Source organism: Taurulus bubalis, assembly GCF_910589615.1.
Source record: "Taurulus bubalis genome assembly, chromosome: 5".
Lineage (NCBI taxonomy): Eukaryota > Metazoa > Chordata > Actinopteri > Perciformes > Cottidae > Taurulus > Taurulus bubalis.
Window position 1 is genome coordinate 11,535,125 of NC_136593.1, and position 12,569 is coordinate 11,547,693.

At 39.8% G+C, this 12,569-nt stretch overlaps 1 protein-coding gene across 1 annotated transcript; it reads left to right on the forward strand.

The window, feature by feature from the left end:
• Nucleotides 1-6,831: 6,831 nt before the first annotated feature.
• Nucleotides 6,832-11,947, forward strand: terf2ip (telomeric repeat binding factor 2, interacting protein; the record flags this gene model as incomplete). Its single annotated transcript, XM_079218294.1, has 7 exons — nt 6,832-7,079; nt 7,996-8,141; nt 8,301-8,536; nt 9,159-9,810; nt 9,959-10,062; nt 10,790-11,221; nt 11,323-11,947. The coding sequence occupies 7 exons, from the start codon at nt 6,832-6,834 to the stop codon at nt 11,548-11,550; spliced, it is 2,046 nt and encodes a 681-aa protein (XP_079074420.1). The 3' UTR covers nt 11,551-11,947.
• Nucleotides 11,948-12,569: the final 622 nt, after the last annotated feature.

Consider the following 12,569-nt stretch of genomic DNA (forward strand, 5'->3'; position numbering starts at 1 on the left):
GTAATGGGTCTCCTTGTCTTTCTCTTTTTTTATGTATCTGATGGGGTCTTTTTCTCAGGTTGTCAGGACAAACAAAGTCAATGGTAACTATAAGATCTGATGAGGAATAAGAGGAATATGTGAGCTGTAAAAAGGAGACATTATGAGACACGGAGGAAGCTAGGCCGTGAGACTGTAGCAGATTAAGGAGAAGATGGCCCCTAAAAATAAGTCTTTGAGTTGGCAGATGATGGGGGGGGATTTCTGGCTCTAACCCGGATAGTCCCCTTGGACGGTTGATGATGATGGTAATTAAATGTGTTCTTTTTGTCGAGTCAGCATATCCTCACTTTGTTACGGTCGGTCTCTGCAGACCAAGCCTTGCCAAGATTCCTGAGTAAATCTGCCAAGTAATTTTCATAAAGTATATTTCTGCAGTTGTCCGTCTGCACAGAGCCAAGTCCAAAGATAGCGACTGTGATTTACACAAGGAAGTTGTGTTTTTGTTTGAGTTCCTTAAGAAACAGCAGCTTCGCTTTTTTAGTCTCTTTTGTTTTAGTATCAGAAAGGAATTTTACTCCCACCAGGGTGTGACACCTGATATGTGTGTGTGTGAGTGGGTCCTTAAACAAGCCTCGTTTCTGAAGCGATACACCTGCCGCTGTATAACGAATATAGCTGTCGGGAAATAGTTGTGTTTAATCTGGTGTTTGTATAGAAAATACCTCAGGAATTTATGTAATGGCACTTGTGAACTCTAAAAGAAAAAATTCCAAGAAATGAGTGTGACTCAATGCACCAGATTTTTTGCATTTCAATGATGATCTCTATAGATCATCATTGCTGATCATCATTATTGAGCATCATTGTGTATTATTCAGTGGAATGAAAAAATGAAAGTGTCTTCTTTATTTCTCTAATCCTTCAATAATAATGCCTATGGTATAAAGTAAGTTTTCATAAATACATAAGGTACAGGAAGTGTGAAATGTACAATTTGAACATGTAAGTAGAGCTCTATGCAAAGCTTGCATCAATTCACCACATTTTACACGCCTTTCAGTATTAAATCAAAACTACACTTAAAGATGTTTCTTCTTTTTCTTCTGTACACTGTAGAAATGTTTTTGTTACGTCTTGTGACGTCACCACATTTCTTCCGCCCACCAACATTTTTTAGACATTGTGTGAACTGCATGATTCACAAAGGATCACGTTACTTTTGTCAGGTGGATTTTTTCCAAGTGATTCTCTCATTCACTCTTTGACACCAGTAATTGACATTTGAAAGGACATGTGTTGCAATGTGACCTGACTCAAGCTGTTCTGTTATGTGACTAAAATGAGGTAATTGCTGTTGAACATGCTGCACATCATTCCTCATTTGTTCTGTCAACTGAAAGAGTTTTTATATTTAGTCTCTCAGTAATTCTTAGTTAGCTTAGTTTAGCATTTAGTATGTAAACATGGGTGACTGTGGCTAAGTGGTTAGCACGCCCATCCTTCAATCAGTGTTGGTGGTTCGGGCCCCGGCCCTGCCAGTCCAAGTCGTTGTGTCCTTGAGCAAGACTCTTAACCCCTGATTGCTGTCTTTAGGCTAAGCTAACCGGCGACTGTCTCCAGACTCATATTTAAAGGACAAATGTGAGAGTGGCATCAATCTTCACATCTAACGCTGCCCAAAGTTTAAACCTGGAAAGAATGGCTAAAATGTGTTTATTCAGGAAGAGTGTGGCAGCTGACAAGATGGATAAACATTGACTAAAGATTCACTAGTTCACTCCCAGGCTCTAGAGTAAAGAGACACAAAGCTTAATCTATTTTGTTTTAGTCTGGCTATCATCAGTAGCAATGATGCTCTAAATGGCTATAATTAAACTGAAGCCTTCCAGTAGTTCAGAGTGACCCGCGTCCCCTTAGCCTGGTTCCACCAAAGCAACACATCAAAAGGGAGTATCACAACATGCCAGGCACAAGGCTGAAAACACACTGGAACTGGAGTCTTGATCGTCTCCAGAAGCATCAGTTATAAAGTCTGTTTCCAAATGCTAACTCTGCAAATAGATGCACTTGACTGCACACTGTTTACAAATCACTTCATCTGGGATACAGTAAGAAGATTAATCCATTATCCTGGACTAAAGTGATCAATAATACTTTGCTTGACAGACAGCCCTGGTGTTTTGTAAAGTAGTATAACATCTCCCTCTACAGGAGGGACACAATACTGAGCCTCACAGTTGGGACATTTTCCTCTGCCTGAGCCAAACCAAACCGCACTGTGTTACGCTGTGGTGACCTTGTCTCACATCCTCTTTCTGAAATTAACTGATATGAACACAGTCCTGATGTGTGATGACGGTTGAGAAACGAGTTGGTTGATTCAGGCCAGAAGTTCAGGTTGAGGATGGATCACAATCAGCTTGCAGGAGTGAATATTTGCACATCAATATTTACAGATTTTCCACAAACATGCATTGACTTGGAGGAGTGGCAGCAACTTGGTGGTTGTTGTATTGTTTCAGCTGGTTGAGTCGAAGAGGGAGAGGAACAATAGAGGCCAATACAAATAATGTAGCTGTCAGAACTGTGAAGGAGGCAAGGCCAGTGAAGTGATACAGGCCAGCCCAATTCCTTCCTTTATTCCTTCACTAAACGAAAAACAAGTTAAACCTGGACTCTTCTCAAAGCGAGTAATATTGTGAGGACTTTCCTCACAATATTACTCGCTTTGAGAAGAGTCCAGGTTTAACTTGCCAAAAGCGAGGTAAATCTGGCCAGGTGGCCAGTTAAACCTGGCCAAAAGCGAATAAACTTTTGTAATCACTTTTGGCCTTTTAGAGAGATTTAGATAAACACAGGATCAAATCAAAATTAACCATTGAAATATCAGTAGCCTTTTTAGTTTACAGACACATTTAAAAACACATACAAAAACAACAAAAATGTAAAGGTGCTATATTTGAAATTCAGAGAATAAAACATAACTGCATTATGAGTGCAGGAGCAGCATTGGTGAGCTAATCTGTAGTGCACTTCTTTTTTTTAAGAGAATATATTTACAATACGGTGCCGTTATTCCTTTAACACAAAGTAGTATTAAGGAGACTTAACAACATTCACTTTGCGGCAAGGTGTAGCAGTGAAGTGCCAAAATCATAGAGACAGTGGTTTTTTCTTTGTTTTCTGCATGTGAATATATTTGTGCAGCAAAACATTGAGACAAAATGGAGTTATTGCTTTCCTGTCTTTGAGAATCAGTGTTTTGGTTAACAATGTCCATCAATCAGTGTTGTTTGTATAAGACTTCAGAACATCCAAAAACAATACAAGCTATGTGCGCATGTCATCGATTTTGTGCAACACTTTTTTGCTGATTCCCTGCTAATAGAAGAGAACACCGGGTTTATCTTTTTGTGACCGCAATGGTTTTTTGTAATGAGGTGTTGAAATCAGTGCAGCAGTCATCGATCATGTCTTCCACACACAGCTGCCTCAGGGGGACAATCAACTGAACAGAAACAATATCTCCCACTGGACTGTCAGTGTTTATGTGTTTGATTCTGGAGATATAATATTTTCTCTCCTGGAGGAAACTCACAACTCAGCTCGGTTGTTGGCAGTCCACTGTTCATAGCATCACCTCTGACTGTGTGTGGTCCCGACTGTACAGCCGTTACGCTGGCTGCAAATAAACTTGTTGCTTACATTATTGTGAATTTACACATTGTATTCTGAATGTGAAAACTAATTGTAATATTTCCAGACCAGTTTTAAGCCATATTTTAGCAATTCACTTGACAGATACTTTTCCAAGAGAAGAAGGCCATCCAATATTATCAATGCTATTCGCTTTTAGTATAGTCAAGTTTATTTGACATTATGAGAGGGCAAATGTCATCTATTTAAAAGTCCAGGACTTTGATATATGCAAGTTCTGCAACCCAGAGGAGTATAGCAATTTAGAGGAAAAGCCAGTTTCATCATTTCAGATTAATTATTCAAAGCAATAGCACAGAAGAGATTTTGATGTGTAAAAAAAAGGCCCAATTGTAAAAAATAAAATCAAAGTTAGCTAAATTTAGGGTTCAGGTTTTGTGGCTCATAATCATGGCTTACTGGAGCAATTATATAGAACATGGCCGCCATGAATGCTATATTATTAGTCCTACTATGACAAGTTCAAATGAATAAGGTCATTTCACACCATATTGGAGCAGAGTCTTTGATTTAAAGTGATTACTTTACATCTTTTTTTAAACTCTGGTTCCTCTCCGGGAGGGTATATGTGTAGGTTTCATTTCAGGTAATCTGGAAACATGCATCTCTTTCACTCTAAATGTCTATACACTTAGTGCTCTGTACTATTGCAGAGTCACTGACCTGTGTATCCATATATTTACCAGACAGGCTTGAACAAATAAGGTAAAAAAATAGCCTCACACAAGTGTCAAATAAGTTTGAAAAGCAACAGGGCAATAACATAAATTGTGCCTCTGCATCTATTAGTGAGGTAATAGTTGAGGACATGTATTAATTATGGAAGCCCGTTCTATGGAAGCCCGTTTATGAGATAAAAAGTCATAATAATGAGATAAAAAGTTATAATTATGAGATAGAAAGTCATAATTATGAGATAAAAAGTCATAATAATGAGATAATAAAGTCGAAATTATGAGATAAAAAGTCATAATTATGAGATAAAAAGTCATAATAATGAGATAAAAAGTCATAATAATGAGATAATAAAGTCGAAATTATGAGATAAAAAGTCATAATTATGAGATAAAAAGTCATAATAATGAGATAATAAAGTCGAAATTATGAGATAAAAAGTCATAATAATGAGATAAAAAGTCGAAATTATGAGATAGTAAGTGCGCATGCGCTTCAGTGACGTTGGCTTTTCTCCTTCCTGTTATCTGCGCTGTCTTCACAAGTCTCTTCATCCCCTCGCCGGTCTAACCATGCAAACGTCACTGTTGACGTTTTAGCTCAACAAATAATAGCATTGCTATTAATGTAGCTGTTGCATGTGTTTCTCAAAGAGGCTACCGGTAAAAGCAGGAAAGCTACGATACGTTATCTTGCTCATTGTGTGGTTTATTTGGGGACAGTACACAGGCTACTGTAGGCCGCAGCCTCCGCCAATAACAGTCAACACCGTTAAACGTTGTCTTAACGTCCCTCAAACTCCGCTCCCGGTAACTCGCCACAGGCAGCTCACGGCTACAAAGGTCATGAGACCTTCACTGACCTTCTGTTAATTTTAGATTATACTCTGACATTAGGTCCACTCAGATATGGAACATATCTTCATCACATAGGGAATCCTTAAACACACACTCTTCAAGGCAGACTTGAACCTTCTCCAGGTCCACAGGGTGAAAACAATCTCTACCTCCGTACACTAAGGGGCTGCATGCAGGAAGTGTTTACAGGAAGAAGTTCTAGTTAATATCGGTTATTACAATTACTGAGTACAGGAGGTCAGTGAAGGTCTCATGACCTGTGTAGCTGTGAATCATCCTAGCTAACACTAATGCAGTATGTTGAAAGGTAACGCACCGAGTCGTCTTCTGTCGTTTAGACAGGCGCTTTGCGGTGAAGTGTGTTAACATAATACCGTTTAGAGAATGAAGAACAACAGTGAGTCTCAAGCATATTGTAGCGACCCTTGGTCAGGAAAGCTACGAGACGTGATCTTGCTCATTGTGTGGTTTATTCGGGGACAGAACACATGCTATTGTGGGCCGTAGACTCCGCCAACAACAGTCAACAACACCGTTAAACGTTTTCTTAACGTCCTTCAGTGTCCGCTCCCGGTAAATCTGCACAGGCAGCAACACATGCCACCTCACTCTCTCCGCCACGCTCATGACCCAGCCACCCCATAGGTAGTAGGACACCACGGCTGTGATCATCTTGATTAAAGGGCTGTCGTACCGGTAGCCTCTTTGAGAAACACATGCAACAGCTACATTAATAGCAATGCTATTATTTGTTGAGCTAAAACGTCAACAGTGACGCTTACATATCGTTTGCATGGTTAGACCGGCGAGGGGATGAAGAGACTTGTGAAGACAGCACAGATAACAGGAAGGAGAAAAGCCAACGTCACTGAAGCGCATGCGCACTTACTATCTCATAATTTCTTTTTATCTCATTATTATGATTTTTTATCTCATTATGACTTTTTATCTCATTATTATGACTTTTTATCTCATTATTATGACTTTATCTCATAATTTCGACTTTATTATCTCATAATTATGAGATTTCTTTTTTTTTCATCCCTTTTTTTTGTGTGGCGGAAACGGGCTTCCATAATTAATGCAATGTTTTTGGTAAAACAAAAATTTGGTAAATTGTGGGTACAAACAGTGGGGGTGGTAATGCGGCAGTAACTTTGTGCACTCCGTCGGCGAAGAAGAAAACCCGGAAGTAGGCTATGTTTTGTATTTTCGACGCGGCGGGAACGGCCCACTGAGGACGTAAACAAACTAACGCGAGTCTTTGTACATCCATGAACGCTGCATGGCAAGTTCATAGTCTAATATCTACTACAAGCAATGTTTAAGTTGTATGCAACGTTTATCACTTGATGTCATAATTAGGCTTCAACTCTCTCCAAACTTAAACGGGCTACGTTAAAGCTAATCATGCTAACCGGGACTTAGCTTAGTTACAGTAATCAACGTAAACCTCCAGCTGCTCATAGGACTTAAGACTTTTTGCTTGGTACTCTCATAACGTTAGTTGCATTATAACGTAACACTACGGTTGATATTTAATATTTGATGCGGTCTTCTCTATAATCCCCTCTCCTCCATCAGGTGAGACATGTTGACCATGAAGTCCAAAAAGCAGGATGCTTCCAAAAAGCAGGATGCTGTCAAACCTAGCATCTCCCCAGTTCTGTTCATGACCGTGGACGGTGAGCCCATGGCTTTCTTCCTGCGACCGGGTCCTGTCAAACGCAAGCTCCAGCCGCTCATCACAGCTGGGGCCGGGGTGTTGTGCAATGTGCAGCAGCCAGGAGCGATCCTGCTGATAGAACCAGAGGAAAGAGGCATTATTCCTGAATCCAGTGCTCAATGGTAGGTACTGGATTGGGACGCCATGTGAAAGTCGCCTATTCAGTTGATTAAATGAAACCATGCACAGCTTTTGTGTGGTTTTCATGGTTCTTTTCAGCCACGTTTATCTGTCATGTTTTGACATTTGATATTAACTTTATTTATATAGCACCTTTTAAAGACAAAGTTCACAAAGTGCTCTACAGAGAAGCAAAGCATAGTCATACATGACGTCAATACCGATAAACAAAAAATGACCATACCATAAAGGCAATGCATAATACAAAACCAAACAAATAACCAAAAAGAGTAAATGGAATAGAAAATAAACTAATAAATAAATAAAACAAACAAACAAAAACAGGGGAACAAAAGAACTGCATAAAAGGACAAAAGGACGGCATCACTGAAAAGCAATTCTATAAAAATAGGTTTTAAGAAGTGTTTTTTAAGAAGTTATTGATTCTGCAAGCCTCATCTCCTTAGGTAGGTCGTTCCAAAGTCATTTAACGCTAGTCTTCTCCACACATTCATGTTTACAACTCAATTATTACAAATAATAGCTGTAAATTAGATACACCTAAGCTTTGCACAGTTTGTCTCATACAGTAGCTGCGGTTTGTGCACTGCCAGTAAGGCTCATTCAAATAATGCCTACCTGTATTAGACAATTACACCGCATTTTGCTCTGTTAGTGGGAATTTTAATACTGTTACTGGGAAGATGTTATATACCGTACTGTATATTCAAATGTTTTACTATATTATGTTCTATTCATATTATTTAATGACACAGCATTTTTAAGTTTTTGGCATAGTGAGCTGAAGAATTGCCATGTAGATGTATGTGATCCGCTAAATGATTTAGCAAATGTTGTTACTGTGTAAGTAACTTACAAAATATTCAGAGCACCAAAATGAAGTGGCTGTTTTCTCAGGTTCGTGTCCACCCAGTACATTCTTGACTGTATTGAGAAGGATGAACAGCTGAATTTAGAGGACTACAGGTTACATCCTGAAGTGGTCCCGAGACAGTCTGCTAGACTCAACAATAACAAAGAGATCTCAACTGGACTCTCAGGAGGTATGATGAAAAGCCCTAACATTAATTAAAGTTGAAAAAATAGCTGTTAGAAAAAGCTGTTGTATTAGCCGTATAATGTATTATTAAATTGGGATTCAATGTTACTCTGTTTAAATCTACTGCTGTTTATAGTTTCTGTCATTCTTTCATTTTTATTAGGCAGGGTTGCCTACACCGCTGAAGAGGATGCTGCCATTTTGACTTATGTCAGCAAGCACATGACAGAAACTGGGGGAAACCGGCTTTGGCAAGAGATGGAGAAGCAGCACGTGACGACTCACAGCTGGCAGGGAATGAAAAAACATTACCGAGTGCTACTGGCAAAGAGACAGTCAGAGGTTGTGGAGGTGGCAACAACAGAGGAAGACACCAAGGCAGCAGAGAGCGAGACCACGGTAATTTACCTGAAAGGTATTTTGTCATATATTTCTCTGTTGAGCGGCACAGATGGTAATAGTGCAACTGTACAATCTCCTCTAAACCAGTTCCAAACCATAATCCTGCAATAATTCACTATTTGTGAAGCTTATGATGGTCAGGTTTTTGTTGGCAGGAGACGTATTTATTTGCTTCCATATTTTGCGACAATAATATTTTTATTGGATTGTATTATGTGCCTGGAATGTATGTACATGTGCACAAAATACAAGACACCATGGTACCAGCAATCAGTATGTCCAAGTAATACCAGGGAAACCATGGAGTTATTAGCAGTGGATTTATGTTATTTAGCTTTTACTAGACATGCCACCATATGCAGGTTATCCAAGTCGTGTTTCAGATGTTGGCTATTAAGATATGAACAATTATACAGTAAAAAGTCAATCAAGATACCATTAATATGGCATGATCTTGCCATATTAATATTATCTTGATGTCAATCAAGTGTATTTTTTAATACTACCACTGGGTGGCACCAAACAAAATATATCAAATCTGTTGCTTTCATTTTCTAAGTAGCATGATAATCATGTAAACACATTAGAACTTGACACGACAAATTTGGTGTCTCCACAGATAGCTGCCCAGTCCACTCCAACTGAAAGCACAGAAACAGAAATTGTCGAAGCTCAAACAGCCATCCCTCCACAAGAGGAAGTGCAACATGTGGACCCACAGACAGATAAACAGCCAGCTGAAAGCACACAGGTAGAGACTGTAGAAGCTGAAACATGTAACTCCCCCCAACCTGAGGGATCTTGTTTGGACCAACAGACAGATGCCCAACCCGTTTTAGCTGAGAGTGCAGAACCAGAAATGGAAGAACCACAAACAATCATTTCTACACCAAAAACAAATGTGCCAGAGGATTCTCCTCCAGCTGAGCCAGAGTCCTGGCCTGACACCTCTTCTCAGAAAAAGCCTAAAGAGAAGCAGAAAGCGTCCCCCAAACCAACAACGCGTCGATCCACACAGAGGCAGCTTGTGATCGAAATGTCTTCATTTCCTGAACCGTATGGCAAACAACTCAGATCATCAACAAATTCTCCAGGGCGACTATCATTATCTCCTCAGCCCTCAAAGAAAACTAAATCAGCCGATAAGTCCAATCTTCAAACGGATACAACAGTAGACCAGCCGCCTTCTAAGAGAGCCAGAGGAAAGAGTGTGGCAGAACATCAACAGGAGGAGAGTGGACAGGCTGCCGTCTCTGAAACGGCACAGGCAGGTTTGTTATAACTACATCAGAGTGAGGCACAAATCTCATAGAAGGCATCTTAATATGTTTACAAGCTTTAATGCAACAGACTTGAGTTACATGTTTAACCACAGGCATAGTGGGATGATCTGTTTCTACCTTCATCACTGTTTTGCAGATACAGAGTCTAATTCAGTGCCACAGGAAAGAGGGAAGAAGAAAGAAAAGAGAAAGTTGGGGATTCTAGAAATGGCTAGGAAAGAGTTTGAAGATGGAAGTGAGGTAAGACAACAGAGAATAGCTATGTGTAACACCCTGAGTATTCTGTTTGTGTCTTCCCAGTGTTTCCTGATTGCTTATTCCCTTCACCTGTTCTCATTCCAGACTCCTCCCTCCTCGTGTGCCTTTCCCCAGTGTGATTGTAAAGCCTCGCCCACATTGTTTCCATCTGTGCCCCTGTCTTCCCCTGTGTATTTAGTCTGTGTCTTTCATTTGTCAGTTGCAGGATTGTCTTTGTTGTCTCCCATGTCTGTACGTTATCTTATGCTGTGTTCACACCAAACGCAACATAATTTTTCGCGCCGCATTTACCATTTCAATTTACTCACGCGAGTGAAAAGAGGGTGTTCACACCAAACGCAAAATCGCGCCGTGGCAAAGGGGGCACGGCTTATTTTTGTTTGTGACTTTGTTTAGTAAAATACCTGTTTGATTTTGTCCTCCACCTGGCCTTCTCTCTGTTTCCTCTGCTCCTGAGTCTCTGCCTCTTACACCTGGTCGTGACACTATGTTAAATGGATAGATAATTGCTTGTCAAAAGGTTTCAGATTTTAGCTCTAGTAGCTATTTTATTTTTGCTTCACCGCTGAAAACAATCTGCTCAAAGGTTCACCTCCACAAATATAACCCCAATTATTTTTGGTTTAACCCAATGGACCATATGTTTTTCACATGGAAAAATCCTGAGTTCTTTAAATATTTCAACTCCTATGTTTCTATCTCTAATAAGTCTGATGAAGATGGAGGTCCATATCTCCAAAACCTGACTGAAACGGCCACGATACAACCCACTTCAACAGAGCCCCCATGCCCAACTTCAGACACAGCTGCAGATGTTGTTTCCATGCCGTCCAACCCTGAACACGGACCCAGCCCCCAGGAGAACATGCAAGTGGCCGAGGCCTCCTGCAGCACCTTCCTACCCAAGACAGGCTGCCCTGAACCTGCGGCCAATGAGGACATCGATGCGGCCGCCAAGGCCCACCTGTTCATATTTGACTGTGAATCTCAGGAGGGCTCTCAGTCCATTATTGGTGATAATCCAGTCGCTCCGTCCAAACCACAGCCAACCATGAACAAAGACGCCGCACTTTCACTGACCCAGGTCCAGTTGGAAGAGGATATGCAGCGAATCAAAGCGCTGATTAACGAGACGAACCATGTGAGGACTGTGGTGCAGTAGAAGTATCCGAAAGATACTCTTTTATTCTTGGTTATATTCTGTTTGGTGTTTCTAATCTCCCCTAATTCTTTTTATTTCAGGACTTAGTCAGTGTGACCAAAGCCCTGTTAAAGACCAGCGGAGACTTCTCTGCGGCTCTGGATCAGCTTTTGAATCCCTCCTCCATTTCAGGACCAGTTTGGAATCGCTGTGACGATGGTCTTTTGTTCTCAGCTGATCCCGTGGTCCGACAGCAGCTACAAGAGAAATACAGCGAGGAGGACGTGGCCAAAAGAATCGTGTTCCTCGAGGTAGAGAGATACAATTGAAAGATAAGTTATTACAGAAGAGTATAGGAGATCAAGACATTAGGAGTAAACTCACCCATTATGCCGCAGAAAAGAGTGTGAAATGTGTGAGCTGGTTTGCTGATATTGGATTCTTTTCACATGAAAACTGTTAATATTGTGTCCCTCTTCTTTATTGCTGCTTCCCCTGACTAACTTTGAAGAGATGAAGCCAGAAACATTATACCAGAGGGTTTAACTATTGAACATTTTAGGTAGATTAAGTAAGATAATTTTCTATACCTTTTGTTTGGGACCAGAATCCTTTAATGTGTTCAGAATGAAAATACTGTTATGTGTTTTTTAATTAGTTGTATGTTTACTTTCTTTAAATTGCACAAAACGTTTCTTACCATTTAAAAACACATGCTTTACATTATGAAATATATATCCTGTTTTTATATGTATTGTGTTTCCAGTTATTTGAACAATTCCATTTTAATGATTAAAAGAAAAATTACACTTTGAGCCGTGTATGAAATCTGTGAGAGGAGGTCACGGTTAAATTAAACTTAAAAATGCTTCTTTCACAGCAGACATATACACTTGTCATAGTAGGAAAAACACAGGTGTTAATAATCAAATTGACGATGGCTCTATTCCATTCAGCTTCTTTGATTCCAGTATTCTTGTAACACCTGTGCTTTTCCTCCTTTGACGGGTTAAAAATGTCTGCTGGGAGAAAGGCCTATTGGTATGCTTTAAACGAAAAGAGTTTGTGATTTGAGAGTAACAAAATGTGCCTCTAAATATTACTGCAACCAAGATCTTGCATTTTTCATGCAGATCAAAATCTTCTTGATTTCCAAGTGAAAGTAAAAAGGTCAGATCAAAGTGTGGAAGCAGATCATATCCACTTTGTAGTTAAAGCAAAATAGTGTGAAGAAAAACAAATGGTACATTTTTTAATTAATACCAATAATGACCAGTTTAAGTATTAGAGGAAACTAGATGGTTGATGAAAATTACACTTTCCAACTATTATTTAACAATTTTAATTG